The 15,131-nt window shown below is 39.3% G+C and overlaps 1 protein-coding gene across 3 annotated transcripts; it reads right to left on the reverse strand.

Moving 5' to 3' along the window:
• c10h6orf89 (chromosome 10 C6orf89 homolog) lies at window positions 1–5,867 on the reverse strand. Of its 3 annotated transcripts, none has more exons than XM_033974217.2 (5): window positions 5,725–5,867; window positions 4,234–4,529; window positions 3,914–4,070; window positions 3,645–3,730; window positions 1–421 (listed from the first exon to the last, which is right to left on the reverse strand). In XM_033974217.2, the coding sequence occupies exons 2-5, from the start codon at window positions 4,411–4,413 to the stop codon at window positions 257–259; spliced, it is 588 nt and encodes a 195-aa protein (XP_033830108.1). In that variant the 5' UTR covers window positions 4,414–4,529; window positions 5,725–5,867; the 3' UTR covers window positions 1–256. The 3 variants fall into 3 exon arrangements, with proteins under 3 accessions (XP_033830108.1, XP_033830109.1, XP_033830110.1); XM_033974218.2 differs by having other exon boundaries at window positions 5,641–5,867; XM_033974219.2 differs by having other exon boundaries at window positions 343–421; window positions 3,574–3,730.
• Between the last annotated feature and the right edge of the window lie 9,264 nt (window positions 5,868–15,131).

A 15,131-nucleotide genomic window follows, 5' to 3' on the forward strand; every position in this document is an offset into this window, starting at 1 on the left:
ATTATTTAAACATGAATAAACAGAAGTGCCATGTTACTCTTCAGTTCATTAAACAAAATATTTCATAAAATTAAACTTCAGACACTAAATGAGTCAAATGTTCAGTTCATAAACTCTCAGTTTAAACTAAAATATCTTTCACATTTTTCCTCTTGAATGTTTCAGAAGACGTGACCTAACAGCTCCATTCACTGATTTCATTGGTCATAGTGTGTGATTGACAGCCGCCCCGTCCAATCAGAGGACAGTTTGCGGTCTACGGGGCAGACCCGTCACAGAAGGTGGTTTGTTCTGTGGTGAAGTTGGTTCGTGGTAGAACCTCGGCGGGTCCTGGGAGAACCTCATTTCTGTGGCAGAAGTCGTCCTGAGAGAGACACACAAGCTCCAACAGAGAGCGATGCAGCTGGGACACATCTCCGCCCTTAAATGGGAGGCAGACAATTAGACCACAGACTGTATAAAGAAGTGGACTGAAGGATTATGACATTCCCCACAGCATTTACCTCCAAATTTGGAGACAAGTTCCATATTTGGATTTCCGGCCATGAGTATCACAGCAACCAAAGAACAAATCTGGAGCAAGACTGTTGAAGGTAATGCCCCTTCCTGCTGGTTTGGCATTTAGCAAAACTGTCAATCAAACCTGTTGCTAATGCTAGCCGGAGCGACCTTGGGGTAAGAAGGTGCCTGAGTGTCTTTTGTGTATATCTTGATTTAAGGACAAAATAGTGAAAAAAAAAACAGGATCACATACAGTCCCTGACAAAAGTCTTGTCGCTTATCCATTTTGTAGAAACAAAAGCTTATAACCTGACTTTAAATTAATTGATTGGTTTTAGAAATGTCTCATATGAAAGCTAAAACCCTCCCAAATTATGCTCAATATACTAAAATAAATTTGCTTCACTGAAGAAAAATTGATCACTTAATGAACACAGAAAGGTCAGATTTTGGCAAGGCAAAAGTCTTGTTGCCTTGTCATATGATGCACCCAATCCTAGATTACAGCCTCACCTGTGATCAGTTACTGATCAATCAATTAGTGAGTGTGTATAAAAAGAAACCCAGCACACCAGACCTTCACATCAACTGCAACTTGACCTCTGACAACATGCCTAAGATGCACCCTGAGACCAAAGCGTTAATTATCAAGAGGCTGAAGACCAGATCCACTGCTGAGGTGGCTGACACCTTCAATGTGTCTCAGCGTCAAGTACAAAGAATAAGAAAAAGATCTGAAAAGACTGGAGATGTTTTTGACAAGCCCAGGTCTGGCAGACCCTGCAAGACAACTGCTCGGGAGGACCGTTTGTTGATTCAAAAATCCAAGGCCAGCCCCTTTTCCACTGCAGCAGAGCTCCACCAGGCCTGGTCACCTCAAGTCCTTGTGCCAACCAGAACAGTTTTTAGAATTCTGTCTCGAAATGGCCTCCATGGTCGAATCAGTGCATAGAAACCAGCACGAAACAAAAGGCAATTAAAAAAACGTGTGGCATTTGCCAAGGCCCACAGCCTGCTAAAAGGATGGACACTGGAAAAGTGGCAGAAGGTCGATTTCTCAGATGAATCCTCCGTCGAATTACATCACAGCCGCCGCAAATATTGCAGGAGACCTACTGGAGCCCGCATGGATCCAAGATTCACCCAGTAAACAGTTAAGTTTGGTGGCGGAAAAATCATGGTCTGGGGTTTCATCCAGTATGGGGGTGTGCGACATTTGCAGGGTGGAAGGCAATATCAATAGCCTAAAATATCAAGAAGTATTAGCTACCTCTTACATTCCCAACCATAAAAGGGGTCAAATTTTGCAGCAGGATGGTGCTACATCGCATACTTCTATCTCTACATCAAAGTTCCTCAAGGAAAAGAAGATCAAGGTGCTCCAGGACTGGCCAGCCCAGTCACCAGACATGAACATCATTGAGCATGTCTGGGATAGAATGAAAGAGGAAGCATGGAAGGCAAAACCAAAGAATCTTGATGAACTCTGGGAGGCATGTAAGACTGCTTTCTTTGCTATTCCTTGCTATTACTTCATCAACAAATTGTATGAATCATTGTCAAATCACATGGATGCAGTCCTTCAAGCTCATGGAAGTCATACAAGATATTAAATATAATATGGATCTCACAGCACCACTACTTAATTCACTGACGTTATGCAACATATTTTTGTATTTGAAGTAAATTATTTGTTCAATTTTCTGTAGGCGACAAAACTTTTGTCTTGCCAAAATCTGACCTTTCTGTGTTCATTAAATGATCAATCTTTCTTCAGTGAAGCAAATTTATTTTAGTATATTAAGCATAATTTGGGAGTGTTTTAGCTTTCATATGAGACATTTCTAAGACCAATCGATTAATTTAAAGTCAGGTTATAAGTCAGGTTATTTTGTTTCTACAAAATGGATAAGCGACAAGACTTTTGTCAGGGACTGTAGAGCGGGATACAACAAACATTTTAAGACCAAAATGACGAGCCTGACAGCAGCAGTTATAAAGAGAGGGGCCAGAGTTTTTCAGTAGAAAGTGAATTGGAGTCAGAGTTTAATAAATGCATTTGGAAAACAATTTGTACAATGAGCCTACAGGTGGAAATTAGTATTTATACTATAACCTGGCACCAGACATCTTTCCTGCCTTTTAAGGTCAATGTAATGTTGTGCACTGTCCCTGTTTCAAATAAAAGCATACCATACCATACCTTGCATATTCATGCTTTTCTACATGTTACAGGTCAAATCTTTAATATATATATATATATATATATATATATATATATATATATATATATATATATATATATATACATACATACATATACACCCCCCCCCCCCCCCCCCCACACACACACATATATCCTGGCCCGGCCTTAGAACCCATTGTGGCCCATGTGGCAAAAAGTTTGCCCAACCCTAGTCTATGAGTTACACAAAGAAACTGTAAAAACTGCTCTGGGGCACTTTAAAGGTACCTGTACCTGTTTTTATTTAGTCTTGTCAAGATAAATGCTCCACATAATCGTATTGCAAAAAAACTAAATAAGAAATCAATTTATACTGTAAAATATAATCTACTGATATTTTGCAGTGACATCACGCTAGTTCTTCCTGTATTCCTATGGTGGAATGTTCAGCAATTACCATAGTGACACAATACACACATTAGCAAACACTGACATATTTTCATGAGCTGGGGCCCCATATGAGCATTCATGGTCTGTTAAGGAGTTTGATTTTCAATAAAAAGGTGAGCGTGACTAACTGAAAAACCTTTGGTTGATGCTAGCTAGTCTGTAACTGTAATGTTATTTGAGAAGGACGTGTTTAACGGCACAAATAATCCCACCTGTAGTTCCAGCCATGTCGGTTCGTTATGATCAGACTGTGTTATAACAAATATTCTCTGTCATGGTGCATTTTTAAGAGATAGAAGAGATTAAAGAACTATAAGGAAGCAACAGTCTGAGATAGTGTCATACAGTAGTTTCTGTGTCATGGTGCAATATCACAGCAGCACAAAGTATTAAGTGAGTGGGCCTAAAAGTTAAATTAAAACATGTTCCTGACTTACTGTTTAAATCAGGTACAGGGACTTTAACAGTCACAGGTGAGTAACAGGCATAACAGAGAAGACCACTGCACCTTCATGACCACACGAGCCTCTGATGAAATGGAGGTGTTCACAGACGACTGCAACAAAGGACTGTCCCCAAACCAACCTCTGAACCCTGAGAGAGAGGAGAGAGAGGAGAGGGTCAGGGGATGCAGAGGAGAAGATTAAAGAAGCAGAGTAAAGAGTCAGAGGAGCAGATGAACACAGAGGAGGAGCAGATGATGCAGAGGAGGAGCAGACAGTGCAGAGGAGGAGCAGATGACACAGAGGAGATGCAGATGATACAGAAGAGCAGTACCCTGGAGGTTGTACTTGTGAGCGATGGGCAAATCCAGCAGACGAGCAGCTCCCAGCGGGCACGACCAGTTCAAGCCCAGAGACAGAGGCTCCGAGGCAGATTGAGGCTGAGAGAGACCCAGGGCCAAAACCAGGAGCAGACATAGTGCCAAGGCACACTGAGGAGACAACCCAGAAGTCTGGTTTAGTCCTAGTTTAGTCCTACTAAGTCCTACTTAGTCCTGGTTAGTCTTTGTTAGGCTGGGTTAGTTCTGAATTAGTTCTTACCTTTATAGTAGCTCTGAGCAGGGTCCCTGGTTCTGGTCCCAGTCTAGATCTTACCTTTGCTGTAGCTCTGAGCAGAGGAAACGCAGGCTGTTCCTCTTGGGGCTCATTGGTCTCCAGAACTTGTGTGATGAAGCGTTCAATGTCACGTTCACTCATCCCATAACGCTGCCCTGACTCTCTCAGCACCGCGATCGACTCCCACAGACGCTCATATACACATGGCTCCGCGCTCATGACGACGCAGGAGTCAAGAGGAGTCAGCAGGAGTCACAGAGGAGTCAGGAGAGGTCACACAGAAGTCATACAGGTCAGGAAGTCAGAGCAGGCATCAGGGCGACTCTGAGCACAAACTACAAGGAAGACAGTACATACTAAATTATTTTAGTGATCCTTTAACCCTGAGCAGCAAACATACACAAAATAAAGCAAATAAAGGTGCACTATGGAACTTTTCTGATGGAGGATCTGCCACCTGCTTGTCTCCACTGATATTTTGATTCTGGTGGTTAGCAAACACCAAATGTTGGTCAGTTCAGGATTTCTCTGAGGGCGGTGCTTGTTCACACAATCTGTGTGACCTCTGAGCTCTGACTTGAACACACTTTGTATCTGTTTGTGACTCAATGTTTTGGGCAAAATCTATTGACTATAGAAGTCACCTCAAATTTAATGTTCACTTGATACTTGATACTTAATATCTTGCAATCTGTCTTAATTGTCCAACACCACATGAAAGTGGCATTCTCTAGCAACAGAGACAATCAGGTGAAATCACCTGGCCAGGTAAGAGATCAGATCTGTGGAGAGGTGAGGCTTTCTTACTGTAAGCAGGTTTTCCAAGGCATTTTTAGCATTAATGCCGCGTATAATTGAATAAATACAGAACAGATGTGTTCACTCCCAAACTGTGGAACAATACAGCTAAACTGACCCTCCACTAGAAATGTTACAGAGTTCACCTTTAAACATGTCGTCCACTTTTCCAATACATTTACTCAAATAAAAAAATCGAGTTAACGTTCTAGAAGCAAAGACTGTAATAATATTCTCATTGTTCGTCTGTATAGTACATAACACACTCAACACTGAAGATTAAGACCTGAATACATTCAAATGAAAAATGAACTCCGTCTTGTTTCATCCATTTAAACTGTAGGCGCACTTTTCGTCTTTTGTGTGGTTTGATTCTACTGTTTTCTTAGTCTTTAAGGTTTTTTTTTATATTTTTTGTTTGAACGGTGAAACCTCCTGAACCAGAATTTGGACTATATATTTTATAATAGTTATTTTCACTCTGGTTTGGACAAACTTGACCTTTATTTAAATCCATAATTCTACATATCTTACACACTCCACATAAAACCACACCTGTAGACGGTTTAAAATATGAAACGGAGAGATATTTGTCCCGCTGCGGGGAAAAACGTGTTAGTAAAACTCTCACTCCTGATGTAAACATACCGCTGCTGCGTTAGCTCCGTGCTATCCCGTTAGCATGGCCCGTTTCTCAGATTTAAAAATAAAATCCTGAAACTGAAAAAGTACCTCAGAGTGTTGTTATATGGCACACAGTCCGAGTCTCCTTCGTATTGTGGCTTCACTATAAATGTGAGAGTTTAAAGAGTATAAAAGCGGTTAAAGAGAGGCGCTAACGATGCTATTGCTAATGTTACAGGACCGGGCGGAAGTAGCAGCTTCTTCTGGGTTTAGGCAAGGCTGGGTAAATGGCGCCGTCTAGTGTCATCTACGAGGAACCATAACTGCAACTCAAAAACTGGTTTAAAACAGTTTATGGTTTAAACTAAAATAAAGCCTTAAAATAAAATCACCAGGGTTAATTATCCGAATAAAAACAGGACCACAGAACACCTGAATAATTTATTAATTAATTTAAACAACAGAAAAAAATGACATGACCAGTCAAAAGTTTGGACATTCAGTGTGTTTTTCCCTTAAGTTACAACTTTCTACATTTTAGATACATACAGAAGGCATCAAATATATAAAGCAATATATATGTAGCAAAGAAAAAAGTTAAATAACTGAACTAAATATGTTTATATTTTAAATTAAAATCATATCATCCAAGTAGCCATCCTTTGTTTTGTCAACAGCACTGCAAACCCTTGGCCTTTTCATGAGCTTCATGATGAAGTCTCCTGAAATAGTTTTCACTTCACAGCTGTGTCACGTCAAGGTCGAGAAATGCCAAAGCAGTGATCAAAGCAAAGGATAAAGGTGGTTTTTTTGTTGTTGTTTTTTTTGTTTTTTTTTATCTATTTTGAACTTATTTTTTGTTCTTTACACTCCACATGTGTCATTCATAGTTTTTATGCCTTCAGTGAGAATCTACAATGTGAATAAAGAAGAAACAAAAATGTAAAAAAGTGTGGCCAAACCAGGCCACAGACTCAGTTCTCAGGTCTCCCGGTCTCTGGCCTCTGGTCTGGCTTTAGTCACAGTTGTAAAAAGAGGAAGTCTTGCTGTTTGCTCTGGCACAAAAGACTCCTCTGTGGATCATAATACAGACAAACAGACCCTCTTAAGAACGACTAAAGACCAAGTCACAGAACAGATCCAGATCAGGGAGGTTGGTCTCTACTCTTAAATCTCCAAATCTCCAAGATTTAGTCTAATTTGTGGTTGAATAATGGCACCATTTTCTGAAGCTGTTGTGAAAAAAAATATGACTGGTATATGACTTGTATATACTGACAGAGAAGACATTGGACTTTGTGCCAGTTTTTGTTTCAAGTGGATAGGCCCAGTAATTACAGATATATTAAACGTAAACCAGATCAACCAATCTGTAATCTTACAGTTAAACAGCAAATTCCACTTGAGAATTCTGACCTGTCCTCCAGCTCTGTTATGGCCGTAGGGTTGCTGGTTCAAATCTCATGCCCATGTTGTTGTTATGCCTTCTTTACAGTATTTTGTAGTCGCCATGGTAACCGTCACTTTACCCCCGTACTTCCTATTTCCTGCCAGATCCATCTCGGCTGGAATCTTCTGTGGAGTTTATGACATGTTTATGAAAAGATGAATGGTCTCAGTGAGAGAGATTCAAATGATAATGAACCAACATCAGCGTGACTCTGGACTAAGAGAGCTTTCAATCAACTCATCCACACATCCTCACTCCTCCATTTTTCCCCTGTCTTGCGCTCTCTCTCTTGCTCTTTCTCTCGCCTTGCTTTCTATCTCTTTCTCTCGCTCACACACCCATCCTCTCTCTCTCTCTCTCTCTCTCTCCCTCCCTACCTCCTTCCTCTCTCTCCCAACCTCTTTCTTTTTCTCACCCTCTTCTTTCTCTCTTTCTTTCCCCGCTCTCTTTCTCTCACTCTCTTCTTCTCCTGTATTGTCCTGCATTTGAGGCTTATGTTATAGTCCTGTCTTAGTCCAGCTTTAGTCTTGTTTTAGTCCTGTTTTAGACCAGTTTTACTCCTGGGTTTAGGTCTTAGTTTGGGTTTAGTCCAGTTTCAGTCCAGGTTTAATCCAGGTTCTGTTTTAGTCCAGTTTTAGACCAGGTTTAGTACTGGTTTTAGTCTCAGCCAGCTGAGTGTCTGTGAGGTTAAACTGTTTTGGTCTAATTTAAGAGTTGGTCCAATCTTGTCAAAGTGTGTCCGTTACCCGGGAAACACCGCAGAATTCAGCCTCTCTCAGAACTTTGCTCTTTTCGGCAGCAGGTGGGGGTCGGTGGCACTCGGCTGTAACCACGGTAACTCTTCAAACGTCGTCCAATCGGCTTCCTCCGTCAGAGCGCACAAAGAAAAGTCTGTTCCTCCTTCGAACAAAACCCTCCAACTGCGTGGGACTCAATAGGACCAAGAACCACTACCCTAACAACTGTTTAATACTTATAATACTACTAATACTACTTCTACAACAACTATTACACATTGAGGAAGGACCAGGGCCAAGGAACTAAAATACTACACTATCAAAAATATTTATAATACTACTAAAACTACTGTTTAATACTAATACTTCTACTAGTACACTCAAGAAAGGCCAGGGCCAAGGAACAAAGAACTACTAGAACTGTTTAAATAATACTGATGATACTAATACTACAACTATTACTACAAACTCACTCAAGAAGGATCAAGAACCACTACCCTAGCAACTGCTTAAATACTACTGTTTAATACTAATACAACAACAACTACTACTACAGACATACGGGAGAAGGACCAGAGCCAAGAACTAAAAGACTATACTAACAACAGTTAAAGACTTATACTACAACTAGTACAATTATTACTACAAACTCACACAAGAACCAGGACCAAGAACCACTGCCATAACAACTTTTTTTTTTTTTTTAAGTAATACTAATAATACTACTGTTTAATACTCCTGATACTACAACAACTACTACTACAAACACACTCAAGAAGGACCAGAGCCAAGAACTAAAAGACTATACTAACAACAGTCAAAGACTGTACTATACTACAGCTAGTACAATTATTACTACAAACTTACACAAGAACCAGGACCAAGAACCACTACCATAACAACTTAAAAAAAATAAAAAATACTTATAATACTACTGTTTAATACTCCTGATACTACAACAGCTACTACTACAAACACACTCAAGAAGGACCAGGGCCAAGGAACTAAAAGACTATTCTAACAACTGTTTAATACTTATAATACTACTAATACTATTGTTACTACAATGATTACTACTACAAACATACTCAAGAAGGACCAGAGCCAACACCACTACTCTTACAACTGTTTAAATACTACTACTATTACCACCACTACCACTGCTAGTAGTAGTCGTATTGTTTTGATCCAAGAAATTGCTCAAGTAAGAGTAAAAAAATACAACCCCAATTCCAATGAAGTTGGGACGCTCTGTAAAAATACAAAATACAATGATTTGCAAATCCTTCTCAACCTATATTGAACTGAATAAACTACACAGGCATGATATTCAATGTTCAAACTGATCAATCTTATTGTTTTTATGCCAATATTCACTCATTTTCAATTTGATGTCTGCAACACGTTCCAATAAAGCTGGGACAGGGGCATGTTTACTACTGTGTTACATCACATTTCCTTTTAACAACAATCAATTAGCGTTTGGGAACCGAGGACACTAATTGTTGAAGCTTTGCAGGATTGCAGCTTTACAATCCTTTCCCATTCTTGTTAAATGTACAACTTCAGTCGCTCAGTAGTCTAGGGTCTCCATTGTCGTATTTTGAGCTTCATAATATGCCACACATTTTCAATGGGAGACAGGTCTAGACTGCAGGCAGGCCAGTCTAGTACCCACACTCTTTTACTACGAAGCCACGCGGTTGTAACACGTGCAGAATGTGACTTGGCATTGTCTTGCTGAAATAAGCAGGGACGTCCCTGAAAAAGATGTTGCTTGGATGGCAGCATATGTTGCTCCAAAACCTGTATGTACTTGTATGGACCCTTCACAGATGTGTAAGTTACCCATGGGCACTAATACACCCCCATACCATCACAGATGGTGGCTTTTGAACTTTGTGGAGATAACAATCCGGATGATTTGTTATCGGTTCCCCTTTGGCCCACAGGATATGATGTCCACGATTTCCAAAAACAATTTGAAATGTGGACTCGTCAGACTACAGCACACTTTTCCACTTTGCGTCAGTCCATCTCAGATGAGCTTGGGCCCAGAGAAGCCCGCGGCGTTTCGGGGTGTTGTTGATATATGGCTTTCGCTTTGCATGGTACAGTTTTAATTTGCACTTGGAGATGGAGCAACGAACTGTGTTAACTGACAATGATTTCCTGAAGTGTTTCTGAGCCCATGTGGTAATATCCTTTACACATTCATGTCTGTTTTTAATACAGTACCGCCTGAGGGATCAAAGGTCAAGGGCATTCACTGTTGGTTTTTGACCTTCCCGCTAAGTGCAGAGATTTCTCCAAATTCTCTGAATCTTTTCATGATAATATGGACCGTAGATGATGAAATCCCTAAATTCCTTGCAATTGTACGTTGAGAAACATTGTTCTTAGACTATTGGACTATTTGCTCACGCAGTTGTTCACAAAGTGGTGAACCTCACTGTCAAGAAAACTCTGTTCTCGATGTACCGTTTACCAAAATGGCTCAAGACAAGGGTTAGACTTTCTTCTGCTCTGATCAGAGGGGAGAGAGGATGGACAAAGAGCTACGCAGTTCTTGCCTACTCAGTGCCTTTTCCAACTTCTCCTTTCTCAGATCAGCCTTTTATTTAGACACATTGACTCAACTCAGCATTTTTTCAAAATGCTTGTCAGAACAACACTTGTTATCTTTCCACACAGACATGACCTTTCTTATCTTTCAGTTCAGTTTGCACAACTTTTGAACTTTCACCCGCGCCCCTGTTTTCTGTAATAACTTCATTGGCTTGATGTTGTAAGAATTCACAGTTGGTCTTCCCAGGATAAGTCCTAGTGCTGTGAAAATCGTTTTCTTAGCTTTTGGAGAGTGATTCGGTTTTTCCACCTTCCCAGTCTTAGATACGAACAGGCCACTGTACTGAGAGGATCTCCCTACTTCACTGATGTTGAAACGAGTAGGCTGTAGCCACCGACTTCCCCTTTGTAGTCAGACGTCCCCTACTCAGCAGTCGGCTCTGCTCTTTCTATCCTTCTCAGTTTACAGTGTGAGAAATGAATCCATGTGGTCCTTTCAGCTATCTTCACAGCTGTGAGTGTGGTTAACAGCACTTTGTAGGGGCCGTCCTAAGGTGCATCAGACCAGCACTTCCACCACCCATTCTCCTACTCGAACTTGAATGTGTTGTTCCTGTGGAGACAAAAAAACAGAGGGAACAGTATTTGGTTCTAAGCATTCTCTTGTCATCAAAGTTCTCCTCATATAGTCAGACAGGTCTTTTACGTCTTCTGGAGAATGTCTTAGGTTGGGTGTTAAGTCTGGTATTGTATATGGTCGTCCACATAGTATCTCAAATGGTGTAAGTGACTTAGTTTGGTTGGGCGTGATGTGCATACTCAACTGCACTAAGTCAGGCCATGGTCTTCCTGTTTCTGCCATGGTTTTTCTCAGTTTACTCTTGATAGTCCCATTTGTCTTCTCTACTAGTCCTGTACTCTAAGGGTGGTAACGGCAATGTCGTTTTAGATCAATTTTCAGATTTTGTCCTACTTTGTTAATGACTTCATTTACAAAATGTTTTCCATTGTCACTCCTCAGCACTTGTGGAATACCAAATGTGGGTATTATTCTTTTACATAAAGCTTTTGCTACTGTCAATGAGTCTGGAGAGTGACAAGAGAACAGTTCTACCCATTTGGAATAGGCATCAATAATTACTAGACAATATTCTAGATTTCTGGCTTTGTTGAGTTGAATGAAATCCATATGTATAACCTGGAATGGATATTCTGGTTCTGGAAATTTTCCTCTCTTCGGTCTTAAATTTCCTTGAGCATTGTGTTTTATGCAAATGTCACATTACAAACATTTTTTTTGCTCCATAGGTAGTATAGTGTTGATTTATGATACTACACATCCCTCCTGCTGAGACATGGCTTGGCCCATGACTCAATATTGCAGCCCATTTAAACATTGATTTTGGTAGAATTGGTTTGTTGTCTGTGTCCACGTTGTACTATCGCACCATGTTTTCTTCTGTTGTTGTTTTTCTGACTCATTTGCTAATCTCACACAGATTATGCTTGTTGATTCAACCAAATCATCTATGTCTTTTAGTCACATCAGAATAGAGCAGGTTTATTATTTACCAATAAAATGATTTCAGGTTTCTCACTAAGGAAAATCTCTGTCAGATCTAAGAATTCATCACACATTAGTTCCTCAAGATCATCGTCTGCAAGTTGAATTGTTTTACTGGTAAAATTTTGGTTTATCAGGGAGTGATGGGGTGGTTGGTTCATAGTGTTTATCTAATCCCCATCCATTAGCTGGCAGTCACTTTTTTGCCTTAAGACAGTCCCTTGCTCAATAACCTTCTTTTTCACAGTAGTAACATCTGTCTTTCTTATCCACTGATCCTGACCTGCCTCTACCTCTTCCTCTCCCTGAACCTCTTTCTCAACCTCTACCTCTGCCTCTGCCTTTTGTTTCAGCCGGGTAGATTCCTTCTATGGCCTGCACAAACGTGTTCAGTGTATCCTTCACTTCAACTTTCTCTCTATACTTGTTTTTGTTCTGTGCTACTTTCTCTGCATGTCTTGCATGTGCCATGAAGTCAGGAAGTTCACAGGTTGTAAGGGAAACATAATTCTTTTCTAACCGCCATTTGACCTCCGGTGTGAATGCCTGCAACAGGGCTTGTTTCAGTTGTTGATTGAATATTGTTCTGTTTTCATCTGTGGCATCTTTCAACCCACTGTACTTGCTGAACACGGCTTCAAAGCTGTCTCTGAACACATACACATCTTCGTTTTCCTTTTGTTTCTCCTACGACCTCCTAAGTTAAATTATCTTCTTCTCTCACGTAAGCAGCTATCCCTTCAGGTATATCGCTTTCTTGCTTTTTCTTAATCTGTTCATGTCTGTTAAGTTTAGCCTCTGTTAACCATATCTCTGCCAGAACCTGTTCTTCTTCATGTTTGGCTTTGAGCTTTTTCTTAGTTTTATTGTGTAAAAGTACTTTCTTATTTAGAACTTCACAATCCTTTACTATGAGTTTTCCAGTGAAGCCTTGTTTCTTTACCCATCTTTGAATATAGATTATGGATCCTTTGTGCTTCTTTCCCATATATCTACAATCTCCTTCATATTCTAGTTTTGGAAGAGATGACCCCCATTATGGTATTAGTCCTGTCAGTGTCGCAGTCACTGCAACAGTTGAGAATTGGGTGGAGTACTTTTTTGAGCTGTGACGGATCCTTCGAGAAATAAGCTTCTAGACTGGTTTTACCCATCCCGGTTTCTCCTGGGTGCTTTTACTAACGAGGATACCGAGACATTTTAAACCACCAGTTTATTCTCACTATGGCCTTAATAATAATAACAAATAATAATGTATTTTAAGCATTCCTCAACTTTCCCATTCTTTTGTTGCCCCTGTCCCAGCTTTATTAGAACCTGTTGCAAGCATCAAATTGAAAATGAGTAAATATTTGCATGAAAACAATTATGTTTATCAGTTTGAACATTAAATATCATGTCTTTGTAGTTTATTCAGTTCAATGCAGGTTGAAAAGGATTTGCAAATCACTGTATTCAAGTAAAGTAACACAGCATTAAATAATGCACAAAATCTGGTATAAAGAGACAAACTAAATCATATTTGAAGGAGAGGTGCAAGAAACACAAATGTTCAAATCATTTCATATTGTCAACATAAAGCTTGTGACTTGTGCAAGCCACTCGTAGACAGAGTACACAGCAAATTCAGAGTAGTCAAATCAACTCCCAGGGATTTAAAAATAATCCTTTTCAAATCTCTATATGGGATCAGTCAGGAAAGTGTTAAAGTCACTCTTTTTGGGGGATTAATTATTAACTCTCAAGATATCAGCATTAACTATTTTTAAGTATTAATTTAGATCTTTTTCAGAGAATCTTCTAACTCTTATAAAGACTTAAATAAAAAAAAATATCCTGTGACACCTTCTACTAAGAATGGGCAGGTCTGGACATTCCAGCGCATAAATCAAGTTTAATCTGGTACCAACCCTTGACTGAACTACTGGGGGTGTTCTTTTGAAAATATCAAGTTACTTCAGAACCAAGAATAATTAAAAATATTTGCAGCATCATTCTACATATAATGAAGTGTAACGGCTGCAAACCTTTCGTCAGTCCGTATACAAATGACAGGAATAGGGTGGAGTCACTCAACTTTATTCTCTCTGTGACAGACATATATACACACACACACATTAATATGTCTTCACACTGGCTCCCTGTAACAATGAGAAAGCACCGTGAGATGGCTGATCATTTTCGCGGCATTCAGTATAATGTAACAATACAAAGCTAACTGAAAAATTTTACAATCCAAATTAAACTTACAAAATTTAGAATTAGCACTCCAAAATACATGACGTACACGTGAAAACATTGTCTGATTAACATGTATCCTTGTATTGTTGCTAACTGTAAATTATTTTATTATATTTAATCATATTTTTTATAATTAATTATATTTTTTATAAAATATATTATTTTCAACAGCAACAGAACTTATCCTCTGCAGTCTCCAATATGCGACTGAGGGGAAGGGAAGCTACCAAAATTAAAATAAAATACCAAAATGATAAAATTCACATATAAATTCAAAAGAAACATAATACACAAACAGGAAATAATAATAAGTGCATTTTTAACTCCATTACAGAAGCATGATGGAATGTTAAGTGCTGGAAAAGTGACTCAACAATCATTCACAATCTGAATGTCATCATTCTAGTTTAATGGTGCAGTTATTCTTGCATAGAAACCTGCAAGTTTTTTATGGTAGGAAACACAGAAGACAATCAAAGTTGTCTGAGCGGCACATGGCAGGGGGAAGAACTTTTCTGTTTTGCTATTTTGGTCTTCAGTGCAAAGCAAGATGTGATGACAGTTTCTAAGGATGTGGAGCGCTTTCTCCCTTCCTAAAATGGGAACACAAATCACAACTGAAAATATATTGAAAGTGTATATGACAAGTAGGACAACTCACTTCACATATACTACAAAATCTCAAAGTTTTCATTAGTTTTACAATTCTGTTGAATTTTCTGGTTGGACGTGGGTTGCAGGTGTGACAGAACTCAACATTACTTCCTGTAATTTTATTATTTATTATTTTCTTCACAATTGAATTTGAGTAGTAAATCTAGGATGTTTGTATACCACAGGCACCTTTCTAGCCGTTCACTCAAAGTTAGCACAGTTTACTAGCTAAACATGTATGACTCTGCTTAGTTATACAAATTATAAAAACTAAAAGAATTTGAAGAGATGATTGGCTGCC

Source organism: Periophthalmus magnuspinnatus, chromosome 10 (genome assembly GCF_009829125.3).
Source record: "Periophthalmus magnuspinnatus isolate fPerMag1 chromosome 10, fPerMag1.2.pri, whole genome shotgun sequence".
NCBI classification, from domain to species: domain Eukaryota; kingdom Metazoa; phylum Chordata; class Actinopteri; order Gobiiformes; family Gobiidae; genus Periophthalmus; species Periophthalmus magnuspinnatus.